The sequence below is a fragment of the Hyposmocoma kahamanoa genome, unplaced genomic scaffold (genome assembly GCF_003589595.1).
Source record: "Hyposmocoma kahamanoa isolate Upper Pololo Valley unplaced genomic scaffold, ASM358959v1 87, whole genome shotgun sequence".
NCBI lineage: Eukaryota > Metazoa > Arthropoda > Insecta > Lepidoptera > Cosmopterigidae > Hyposmocoma > Hyposmocoma kahamanoa.
The window spans coordinates 269,435-282,980 of NW_020654422.1; the positions used below are offsets into that span (position 1 = coordinate 269,435).

Here is a 13,546-nt window from a genome sequence, read left to right on the forward strand (position 1 = left end):
TGTAGGAGTTACCTACTAGTGTACGTGTTGAAATGGGGGGCTCCACGACCTCGCCGCCGAAGGCGGTTGCTATGAGTGGAGTGTGACTGACTAGCGATCTGGTTGGCCTTCAAAGCGTCGTCAAGGTCGATGGATGGAGCCACCACAACGGAGTTACGGTGGTGAGGAGCAGAGTCGAAGTACTTCCCCGATGCCTGTTTTATGAATTGAGCTATTGTGCGTAGCCGTAAATCTATACGTCGCAACGTAACACCTCTTATCTACACACCCCAGCACTCTTCCCCGCCTCGTCTCCTAGCATCTTGTCTGATGCGCATGCGTGCCGTCGTCGCACGCCGTGTCAACGCATCATGTGGCATGTAGTTCTAATTCTAAAAAGACGTGGCAGTGCTCTGACCAGAATGTACTATATTCTCAAACTTGCTGTTCCAATGTTAGATACTTTACATAAAAACTGTACCATTTAAATCACCAGTAAATTATACGTTTCCATTCGTTTTACATGTCTCGATCGGGGTCTTGCTGAAGCAGTATTCTTTGTTGTTTAACATTCAAGAGGTTTCGGACTATTTCGTTGATCACACGTATTATTAATCGACTTCAAAAAAAGGAGGAGGTTTTCAATTCGACTGTACTTTTCTGTGTACATGTTCCACGATTATTTCGGCATTTGTGAACCGATTTTGTTGATTTTTTTTGTTGGAAAAATGGTACCTCAAAATGGTCTCATTTAAATTTCAACAAAATATTTCACCTTTACGGCCGCCTTCCACAACGAGCGGAGTGAGCTCCTTACGGACTGCGTTTGTAAACTTCATAGAACTTCTTCCACTGCAAACGAGTGAGAGGAGTCGAAAGAGTCACAAAAGAGATCGCGAAGTTGAGCGAGTTTCCAGCGTAGTCCGTGCGGACTCCGTTTGACTCGTTACAGTAAATTTCTTGTGCTTCCACCTTTAACGAGTAAGGAAAGCGGCCTCGGCGAGTTAAGATGGGTCCGCTGTGTCATTGTGACGCCCGCTAGTTTGAGTGACTCCGCAAAAGCAATATATAGGTATAAGGACGTAACGTGCTCAGAAGGAAAGCGATTTGTGATATTTTTAGACTACAACTTTCCTGCAATAATTATTTTACCTAATATATTCAGAGATGCATAATAAATAAATTAGAGAGATTGTTAGGGTGCAGAAAATGGGATGAAATAAAATCCATAACGTTTACTGTGTCTTAAAACATTGATACTGATTTTTTTAAACAAAACACAAACTGAAACTAATTTTCCCGCCGCCTAGCTCGCTCTGCTAAGCCCGCTGATAATGGAAGGCTAACAACTCGCTCATATGACTCATCTCAATTCCCGCCTAGCTCACTTCGCTTAGCCCGCTGGCTGTGGATACCTCTTTTCTGTGAAACTCTTTCTTGGTGGAAAGACTAAACTATTTTACTCCGCTCTATTCAACTATTTCCCGCTCATTTCCCTTTCGCCGTGGAAGGCTGAGAATGTCAAAGTAGGGGATGACTCCGGTTTCCCGATTGCAATAAAACTTCCCAAATAGATGTAATTCCAATAAAAAACCGATAAGCATACTTTTGAAGTCGTTTTTTTAAAAGAAATTATTATATTAATTTGAAATAAATAAAACGTTCGCTACATTGCCTACAGTTAACTAACTACCCGTTTGCCGTGTTTTAAACACTCTTTAAAGAGACTTATTTCTATCTACAGGCGGTTTTTTCATCTGAGCAATCCAGATTTCGAGCATTAAATTTCAATCAACATTTGTTGGTCAGGCGGCGGTAGTGGCGTGTCTAATTGTTATGATGTCTTAGTCTTCAGTAGTAGAACGGGCCAGTACATGGTTACGAAGAGAAGGAAGAGTGCAGGGAATACCACACGTGAGAGTTTGTCGATCTCCCGCCAAAGGACCCTCTCCTGTCCCGTGTCGGCGTCTAACCAGGCAACCTGTAATAAAATTAGAAGAGTCTTTGAATTGCTCACTGTAAATCACGAATTTATATAATACACTGGTTTCAACAGAGTTGATCTCGGCAGAATCCGTCTCAAAACAGACCAGACTTCTCTTCAATGAAACTCGTAATCTTCGTAATCATCCGCCTATTGAAGTTTTTTATTGTATGTGTGGACTGTATACACTTCTATTCTTGAACGAACACCTTATCCTTATCCTTATCCTTATGTCTATCTGACTTAGTTCTGTAATGTGACAAGTCACAAATATGAATGCACACACAATGTTCTTACAAGTTTCTCATATATATCTATGCCAATACAGCGTCTCCCACACCGTACCGGCCCTAGTAATGCGCCGCAGACGCCACCCGGCCAATCAGAGTCCCTGAATTATTTACACAATTCTACTTATATTGCTCTGACTGGCCAAGTCAAGACAAAAATCAAAATATTTGGTTTTTTGCTAGGAATTAATTTTTTTATGATAAGCTGAGCTAGCTTGGCTAAGCTTACCGCAGGGCGTGTTCTCGCAATTGCAATACCATACAGATCTTTAAATCGCCCGTCACCCAGAGTCATAAGTTGACAAGTCCCATATGCCTGTAATTTCACCAGCATCCTTACGCTTTGAAACCGCAACGCAGTAATGCTCACAACATCGAGTATAGGTTATATACTCGATGGCTCACAAAGTCAAAGTTAAAGAATAATTTAATAAATTTACACTTGAAAACGTCACTTTTAAGCAATTCTTCGTTCGCTACGCTGACGTCCCTGAGAAGAACGAGCAAGAAACTCTAGGGATTGCTCTTTTCAAATAAACTTAAATGCTGTGGAATACACTTTGAATCAAATTTGTGTGGATTCTATAGCCATGTCGTCTTTCCATATATCTTTATCTAACACGTATTCCTCAATTTTGTAATATGACATTTTAAGTAGGAATATAATTTAGTAGCAGTAGAGCTCTTTGTGAAAGAGTTCGTCCAGGGAAGTAGTGCCACCTTGCCTATTTCTGCCGCCAAGCAGTAATGTCAGCATTACTGTGTTCCGAAGGGTAAGAGTGCTGGTGAAATTATAGACACATGAGATTTGTCAACTTATCTCTCAGGGTGACAGGCGCAGTGACAATGCCCCTCAGACATTTGCGAATTAAAGTTCTGAGTTTCACTGCAACTGTTATAGACAGGCGTGTAGTTTACCATCAGTATATAAATAATAATAAAAAAGGAATTAATAATCACTTATTTTTTAATTTTAATAACATGGGGTCGTCTGTCCACCCAGTGTTATCATTTTATTTTTTAAATTCTCCATCCTAACGAATTCGACAACTAATTTTTCAAATTTTGTGGTTATTGTAAGTAGTGGCATTTTAAAGTAAATATTAAATTATACAATGTAGCGCTGGTCAGCGGAAAGGGTTGCATAGTACGACGAATTGAGACGCAAATTTCCGTGTAGGAAGGCGTACATTATCAAAATGGGTAAATTTACAGGGTTATGGACACAACAGTATGTCTCACTAGCGTGACCAAATCGTCTCAACAACTTGAGTGCCTTTTAGGGCCATATACAACAAACCATATGAGATGACTTATACTATAAGAGTTAACAAAACGATAGCGCGTTTCAGGGTACAACTAATGCCATCTAGCGGTGACGCGACGGAACTAATGGCGTGTTAAAATTGTGATTGTTACAAAATATTTTTTGCTAACAGACGCTACCAACATTGTCTGAGACATAAGTTGACAAGTCCCATGTGCCTGTAATTTCACCAGCACCCTCGTTAGTCTTCAAAACCAGAACACTGTAATGCTAACATTACTGCTTCGCGGTAAAAATAGGTAAGGTTAGGCAGGCAGTACTTCCCTGGATGAACTCTTTCGCAACGAGCTCTATTGCTACTAAAACTGGTTAGTACTGGTTCTCTCCTATACCGATTTGATTGTATAAGTCAACACGTCTAACAAGTTGGAATTTATAGTTCAAAAAGAATTTGAACATTTATGGATCTCTCGGATATGTACGAGAACGGCAAAGTTCTTTGTCGTTTAAGCAGTATGAGCATTTAAATTTGCATTCGTATTTTACCTCATCAATGGGATGTATAGCAATATTAAAGTAACCACTGCTATCAAAATTGGTACAATTTTTATTGCGGAAATTACTATAACCAGATTATTATTTATATTGGTTTTCGATTGTAAATTCAATGGACATCGCATTCATTGATGCTTTAATATAGCATAAAGCTACAAGCCTATTGTAAACAAAAATTCATTTTGTCAAGTCCATTATTAACTTTTAGAAGACAGTAAAGTATATATACCGACTGGAAGAAAATCAAAGTTTATAATTCATTCAAATTTGCAAAGTCAATCTTTTGTGTTGTCAGAATTACAGACTAAGGCTCTTAAAGAACAAATATCTAAGTTTCAACACCGACGGTTGTTTTCTTCTAAAAGTTTCATGTTTTATCTGTGCTTGTAAGGAAATAAGTAAAATTTTACCAAGTTGCCACGGTATACTATGTTAACTAAAATCTAAATGACGGCGACTCGATTTGCAACATGTCACAAAAAGCGGACAGCAAAATGCCGCTTTGCTACACTTAAGACGTGAAAAGGGATGGATAAAATTGATAAAATGTGAGATTATCAATGATGGATATATAAAAGTATCATATGTGAATAAACCATTAAATACGGTAAATATACCGCGTACCACTCGGAAGTACCCAAATGTAGGGACCGTTCAGGTGAAGTGTTCCTTCGGTTAGAATGGAGTAAAGTGAGTGTAAATTCGTAAATCCAAGACCTCTTTGGATAAGATTCAGAATCGTATTGCTCAACTTGTTCGGAATGATGCTAATCAGCTCAAAGTGAAAAAGATAAGCTTTAGAATAATGTGAGGTATGTTTAACGAAAAGTAAGGTTGTGTTAAAGACTAAGGAGTCTCAAGTACATAATGATGTACAGGCAGGAGTGAAGCGTGAAAGTAAGTGCAAATGAAAGAGTGTGTTCACGTTCATGTGACATGAACAGACAACCTGACCGGACATAAATTTGCTACGTGACCATAATAGACTAATCATCAGTGCACTGACTGAATAGCAATGTGCAAGACCAGTCTGCTGAGTGGACGTTTCCTTTGTTTCACATTTAAAAATAATACTGTAATATACACGCTCATATGTATATAGAATTTGTATAAATAGTCTAGTTTTTAGAAATAAAGATCTCTTTGAATCCAGACATCATCACTGTCTCATTGACGACGGAACTCTCCTGAATATAGCAACCTCTCACTGCGGCCAAAACCCCTTTAGCCTCAGTTAATGTCAGCTTATCTGATCAGGCTTGTGAGTCTGTGAGACAGGTAGTAAAAACATCCCCTCCCCTTATCCTTCCCACCTTCCGTCTGTTACCTTAGGGCGTACGGTAACAGCCTTCCTCGATCTACATTGTATGTATATATAATAGTGTATGGTTAAGGATAGGTCGTTAGGCAGGAACGTAGAGTTGTTTGTGATAGGTTACAGCTTTCCCTTATCAATTCATGTATAGCCAGCTACCTTTAATTACATACACAAGACGATACTCAACAGTTACACTCAGATCACACCCAACAAATACTATGCAAAGACAAAGATAAAGTTAGTTGGCTTTATAGAGTGTTAGTGAGTTCTGGTGATAAATTAAGGACTGATAATTGTCTAAGAGTTTTAGATGGATATTTGGGACAGAAATTTTTGTTTGATAACATTGACTTACAATTATATGGACGTCGGGTCCGCGCTAAAAAGTATCCGAACTTATAGGGCGGTAAAATCGTATACAGAGCGTCATTCACGCTCTAGTCTTCGTTTGTTCGACTGACAGCGAAGCAAGGAAAATTAGACAGTACTGCGATGACATTACAATTTAAATTCAACGTTTTAGCTTTTTCATATTCCTTGACATGTCACTACGTTTAAATAGGTTGACTTGGGACATTTTTTTCGTGGTTTTTGTATTAGACCCGTCGTCCATTTATTTGTAAGTCAATGTTTTGTCTTAGGAAAGTTTTTCCGGATTTAAATCGCGTATATTTGTTTTTTCAAACAAACCGACGTTTCGGGCCCTTTACCCAGAACTCGATAATGTTTTGTCTCATAAAGATCCACATGCTTAGATAGATAGAGAACACGATTTTATTATTTTGTCCGTCAGAGTTAAAAACAAAATTGTGGATACACGAGCAAATCGCAGAGTTGACATCGGTACAGACCAATATCTGGTAATGAGTCGATTGAGAGCTTTTATTAAATGTTGGCGACATCGCATACAGCCACGGAAGAAAAAAACAACGGAAGTGCTTTAAGCCACGATAATAATATAACCGATGTCACCAAAACTCACACATTAGTAATTTGAAACACTACAGAGTCTTGATGTTAATTAGTCGTGGTTTCAAATTTAAAAAGAAATAACAAATTCTGGATTGTCAATATAATTTAAACTTTACCCTTTTGGAATATCGTTGAAAGTTCAATCCAATCGCCATCAATACATATTATTGCATTGCAATCTACAATGTTTTGATATTTTATTGAAATTTCAATCAATGTACTGCCATCTAGCGTTTAATTGTTGAACAACGATGAATCGGAGTTATTAATATAGTTCTCCAAAAAAGAAGCGTCCATATTGCAAGGGTACTAAGCTTTATTTTCGTTTCTTATAACAAAAAGAACATTTCGATAAACAGAAAATTGAATATTTATTAAAATAAGACCTTCTGATGATACGAAATACGACCATGGGTTTTTTTAAAATTTATTGCTGGCCATGGAAACAAAGTCCTTCAGCCGAAAACATAAACGTTTAATTATATTTCTGTAAATATGGCCACCACAAAGAGGATAGGCAATTTGAGGCGGCGTGCTTGGATTGACTCGGGATTCCTTAGAACGGGCCGATACGGGTATTTTAGTTCGAGATTCGTATAATTTCGCGTTTTGATCTTCGATTAAGGCACAATAGCACTATCCTATTCCACTTTAAACTAGATTTCACAAAATAATTGAAAGTCAAAATAAAAACGACACTTTTCCCTCCAAAAGGCCCAGAGCGAATCCTACGACCACGAGTAATATTTTGGTGTAGCTATCATTTTTGCACTCCAAACAGCACAATAAGGTATTTTTCTAGGATTTTAGAGAATTTGCACTAGAGAATGACACAACCATACCACACAAAGCGAAAATGGCAGACTGAGATTACATAGATTTTTCGAGACCTTATAGTTGGCACGCGTCAGAGTCAAAGTCAAAGTCAAAGTCAAAGATGATTTATTCCATAGGTAAAATAAATTTACACTTGAAAACGTCACATTTAAGGTACTGCTCGTTCACTACGCTGACCTCCCTGAGAAGAACGAGCAAGAAACTCTAGGTATTGCTCTTTTCAAATAAACTTAAATGCTATGGAATACATTTTGAATCAAATTTGTGTGGATTCTGGAGCCATGTCGTCTTTCCATACATCTTTATCTAACACGTAGTCTTCAATTTTGTAATATGCTTTTTCGATCAAAATATTTTTAATGTACTTTTTAAACTTAGGAAATGATAAACTTAATATATGCACCGGAATCTTATTGTAAAAACGTATACAGTTCCCCATAAAAGAGTTGTTTACCTTGGTTAAACGAAATCGTGGTACCATGAGTTTGGACTTAGCTCTAAGGTTAATAAGACGCTAGCTAACCACTTCTACTTTATTTATTGTTTTGTGCATGCAGCAGTCTACAACAGTCTTAGAAATAAAAACGTGGAATCAATGGTTATTTTATTTTTACTTGTTTACCCAGCGATGGACAGTATCCAGGTCAATCTGTTTAAATTATTAATGTACTACCAATATTATAACATGACCAAATCTGTACCTATTGTTGTCATTCGCTACGTGTTAGTAGTTATCACAGACCAAATAAATACTAGTAAGTAGTTATCGTGTAAATAGCTTGCAGGCAGCATAAACACTACTTCTGAACGTAACTTGTGACCTTTTGGGTTTTGATCAAGTTTTGGCTACTGAAGTTCTAGCGAAAACGTTAACAAAGGGAGTGTTGATTATAAAATATTAGGTAACTAAGTGTATGTTTATAATTTACAATTATAGCACACGCTTTTTGTACCTTTTTACAGAATAATAATACAAAATAAATTATAATTATCGCTTTATATGTCTCAGCGTTTTTCTGTTATTAATTAATTTATTATTGTTATCTATTTTAGACTCTCATCTCTTCCACGGTCCATAAAAATTTGAATTTTTAAATGAGAGAGGCGGTAGTGCACAGTCGACCGGAGTCAGGGACTCAGGTTCAAGAACCGGCAAGCAGAACCGCTTTCTGCATTTTTCATTTTTTATCAGTTGTACTTATTGTTCACACACAAAGTTACAATGTTAAAAGCACTATTTAGATAAAAGTTTAATATAGAATCTGGCGGGATTACAGCCGTCGCAAATAGATAAATAGCTTATTAGATAAGTACCTGCAATATGCTTTGTCTTCTTTCAACGCCGACCAAATGTGGGGTATGAGGCACGGACGGGGCGGGGTGGACAGCAGGCGTCGCGGCCGGCGGTGATGTGGGCGACGTGATGTCCATTTTACGGCATCGAACCCCGCTTCCGTCCCACGCAGCTACTGTGCCACAGGAGCCTTTCTCGCCATTGAGACGCTGTGAAGTGTATTTATTTTTAAAAACTCTTCATCTTATTAATAAGATTTCACTATGGTTTGTCAGCAGTAATATTTTTATTTGTCTCGCCATTCATCAATTTGATCAATTACCAACAGAAAACCATCTAGTAAAATTAATTAAGGCAGTCGCAAGTTCATATTATGAAGTGCGTTTTCATTATTTAAGTTAATCTATAAGATCTTGTATTACACAAAGAGGTTATACATATATATTATTTATATAATAAGCTCATTTTATTCTAAGGACAATTATTTTAATATTTAAAGTCCATTAAAGTCTTAATTTTTTTTTAAGTAATCAACATTTTTTAAAAACATGTACAATGATGGACTGAATATTTTATTCTAGTATTTTTCTACTATATTACGACAACTTGTCATCAACAAATACTTGAACAAAAATTATTCTCGAGTTCTTAGGTTTTCGCGATTGTTACACATAGGAAATGAAACTATTTTTTCGGATTTAAATCGCGTATATTTGTTTTTTCAAACAAACCGACGTTTCGGGCCCTTTACAGATCCCATGGTTTATATTCAAATTAGTATTTCCTCTAATGAAAAATACCCAAGCAGACTTAAGACTGCAGTACTAATTAATATGTTTTAGTTTATTCTGATTCCTATTATTAATTATTAATAAATTGAACTTAATAAAAATTCATTTAATAAAATAATTTGTAAAACTTAATGTAGCGTAAATTGGAATGTTTTCTTTGTAAAATTAAAAATGAGGTATTTAAATAATAACTATTGTAACTATAGTGAAAAAATAGGATGGTTTGCATCAATATTAGACATAACTGGTTGAAGACTGTACCACCTCAGTCAACCATGACCATGGGACCTGTAAAGGGCCCGAAACGTCGGTTTGTTTGTAAAAATAAATATACGCGATTTAAATCCGGAACAATAGTTTCATTTCCTATAAAAATTATTCTATTTAGAATCGATTGATTGAATGGAACACGCGTGTTTACGCGTATTCCGTTCAATGAATCGATTTAGAGCGAGCGGAAGGAGATTTCAATTGCTAAATAGTTTTTGTGACGTTATAGTGGGTACAAAAAATGTGACACGCTTGGTTTTCATACAAATTGCTGTACTTGCGGCGTCTATCTAGATATATGTCTGTGGGTGGAATTATACGTGTATAGGATAGTGGTCTAGCCGGTGTTTTTTAGTATTAAAAATTTTCGTGTTGTACTAACCTATTGCAATTGCAAAATTACTGTATTTTAACATTACTATTTTTTTTACAATACCAAGTAACGGGGCGAACAAGTCGCGCGCCTGGTGGTAAGCGACACGCCTATCCATAACAGTTGTAGTGTCACTAAGAGCTTTAAATCGCAAAGATCTTAAGGTACTGCGCGCGTCACCCTGAGATATAAATTGCCAAGTCCCATGTGCCTGTAATTACATCAGCACTCTTTTGCCATCCTCTAACTAACACGTGGCTAAGTGACAAAATATTTTTTTGAGATATCATAAAAAAACTATAAGCCCGGTTTTAGAATATCGAAATTCTTTAATGATATTTCAGCTTTGAATCGTTAGGGTAAGTTCCGATAAGTCAAACACGTAATTTTAAATGTTTTTAAACGACTTCAAAAAAGGAGGAGGTTCTCAATTCGACTGTTTGTTTTTTTTTGTATGTATGTTACGCGGTAGTTCCGGTATTTGTGAACCGATTTTCATGATTCTTTTTATTGCTTTGAAGAAAATCATCCACCTCTAAGGGTGGCTGTTCACGTATGAAGATTAATTTTTATAAATAGCGCCTAAATTTTATAATAAAGAACAATTATTTTAATGGTTGATTTTGCTATTCTCCAATTCAAGGCGTTTTTCTCTATATATATACTTTGAGTAGTGAGAACCGATTTTTATTATCCCCTGTGTCAAGTCTCTATAGTGGCGAACTAGGGGATGAATTCAGGTTTGTTCACTTTCCGGTAACCGATTTCAATATAACTTGGTAATTATACGTAATTCCACGTACTTTTGAGGTCGGTTTTTTAGTACTCTGTACTGAGATTATTAAAAGATAATTTTGTGTTTTATTTTTTGCTATCTAAAACGGTTATTTGACCATTTGTCACTTAACCGCGTTTTAGTTAGTGGATGGCAGCCTTACCCTTCCAACCGGAATACACTAATGCTCATAGGTAAAGTGGCAATACTTCAATGGACGTACTCTTTTACATGGAGCACTACTGCTACTAAACTATAGAACTGTGGATCATGTTTTAAAATAAATCATTCTATTCTATTCTAAATCGAATTTTGTTAATATTTAAATATATTATTAAAAAACTGTTTATTGCTTTCTGATCTAGACGGATCGATTTGCCTTTCTATTGAATATATTCGCTTGAAATTCGTATTGAGATAAGTTGATACAAAAAATCGTTCCATCGTATATGCTCGAATAGATTTTTAATAAAAATTTAATAGTAATGTGCGTCCTTAGTAGTGGAATTCGCAGAATTGCAAGGTAGATATTGTGTGGGGTTGCCTCTTTTTCGTCTAAAAAATGTTTTTTACGTCGAAATTTGTAATAAGTATGGAATTATACCAATTTCTATATTTAGGGTAGAAATTGGTTAAAACCCAGTTGAAATCCGGGCGAATTGATTGGGATTTTAACTTTTAACCCACTGCCCATCACTGTTCGTATCCTTGGTACAATAAAACCACCTGTGGTAGTACGTCAAAAGCGCTTTTATCACACGAAAGTCATAAAAATAATACGAGCTACATGAAACAAATTACGTATACCACAAATTTTATAAGTCTTTTAATATAGCATAAAAAAGTTATCAACTAATTTTGTTCGTAAAAATCTTTAAATCTCTCTCCTGGAAAGTTGTCATTTTATAGATTTAGCCTTACTACACTAGTGGTGCGACTATTTTGAAATAACATTTTTTATTTCCGCCCTGTATAATTTAATCGTATTGATGTTCATTGTTTTTTCTCAAAGTGTGTACAATGAATTTCATATTAATGGACCGAATTTTGTGAGTAAAAATATTTACTTATGAAAGATGGTAATAGGGGTTGAAGGATGGGCGGAAATCAATAAATAGATTGCTTCGCTCCATTATTAAATGTAACTCCTTAGGGCGTTTCATTTTTAGAAAGAAGTAGAGCTCTAAAAGTGTAAGTGCTTCATATTCCGCTAGCGATTTTCTAAGAATCAAACGAAATAAATTTTTGCCATAAAAATATTCGCTAAGTCGGAAAATATTAAATTCATAACTAAAAATAATATTGTGTATTTTTGTTTTGTTTTGACATCAATTGCGAGACAAACAAGTCGTGCGTCTGACTGAACTAATCGCAACAGTCGGGCACTGCCACTGCTCTCATCATCTTGAGACATAAAGCTGACAAGTCACATGTTCACGCGCATACGTTAGTTTGTTCCGTAAACTTCTTATCAGGTAACCTATCACAAAGTCGAAAACTTTTTGTCCGAAATAACGTTTGTTCGAATTTTCATTACACCGAAAACCGAATTATAATGAAACAGTTGTACTTTCAGGATACGTTGAATGTTTATCACAAAGACACGAATAGGTTCGGTTAAGTTAGGTTTAAAAGAAAAAACATTTTCCTTTCAAAATTACTTTCGAGATTATGAAATTTCGACCAAATGTTATTTATGGAAAATGTCATTTCGGTGATGTGATAGGTAACCTCTTCTCATCATATTCAGTTAATTTTAGATAAAATTAGAGAGCAATTGGAATTTGTTAGTTTTGTTAACACTAGATCGCGTTATTTATGGCTCAAAAGGTTTAATAGTTTTTTTTGTAGGTCCTTATCCCATGGCGCAGTTACCTCCACAAAAAAATAGTTTTTGTACTCAATTTGACGAAGGAAAGGGATAAATGAACATCAGTGAAGGTAGTTTTAGGATCCGAGAGTACACCCCATGTGCCTGTAATTTCACCAGCATCCCTTAATCCTTCAGTACCGGAATAGGGGTGTTCCGATATTACCAAAGTATCGATACCTACTCAAATATAATATACATGTAACTATAGATGATGTTATTTAAGACTAAATTGTTATGCAAATGTGGATAAATAAAGCTCTTTGTTATTATTTCAAAAGTATCGATACTTACTCATATCGATACTTTTTTATGAGATATAAAATATGTCCATATTAGATTTTGGCGACGCCATAATAATAGGACAAAAGTAATAAACTTTTAACAAGCACCCACTGCACTATTCAGTAAACTGCAATATTCTTTTTTTTAATTATTACAGCTAAATCGATACAATCGATAATTCCGCTAATAGATCTAGATTTAGATAACCCATAAGCACTCACCATTTCTTTTTGTGAACTTCGTTAATTCGCTGAAAATTATGTAATTCATCCAAATATGATCCAAAATACCATAGATAGACATACATTTCTTTTCTCCGGTACTTCACGATTTGCATTTATTTTCTACAAAACTGGGAATTAAGTACTTACGGAAAATAATGGAAAGGTAAAATAATTTGGGAAAAAGGTGTTCCTTTCTTTTTTAATTATTAATTTATGGATTAAGGTTAAATATTTACGTACGCGTTTCGATTGGATACAAGTATTTTTCTTCCGATACTCAGTAAAAATCCAAACAAAAGTATCGAGAACTTACTCGTATTTACTTCTATCCAAGCGTCCCTATATCGGAATGCAGTAATTATTATTGCTCATTTGAATCAGGCAACTATATCTACGATAACATGAAGTGTAGATATACGAATTGCACTTGTCGGCGACGTGCGGGGCAATCCGGTGTCAGGT

At 35.8% G+C, this 13,546-nt stretch overlaps 1 protein-coding gene across 1 annotated transcript in view; it reads right to left on the reverse strand.

Moving 5' to 3' along the window:
- Nucleotides 1–1,553: 1,553 nt before the first annotated feature.
- The window catches only part of LOC113235218 (glycine receptor subunit alpha-4), a 109,991-nt gene continuing 97,998 nt past the window's right edge, over nucleotides 1,554–13,546 (reverse strand). Inside the window, exons 9-10 of the mRNA XM_026470845.1 lie at nucleotides 8,517–8,705; nucleotides 1,554–1,960 (exon numbers count right to left, since the gene is read on the reverse strand). Coding sequence (XP_026326630.1) covers nucleotides 1,814–1,960; nucleotides 8,517–8,705 — 336 coding nt within the window. The 3' untranslated portion in view covers nucleotides 1,554–1,813. The remainder of the gene's footprint in view (nucleotides 1,961–8,516; nucleotides 8,706–13,546) is intronic.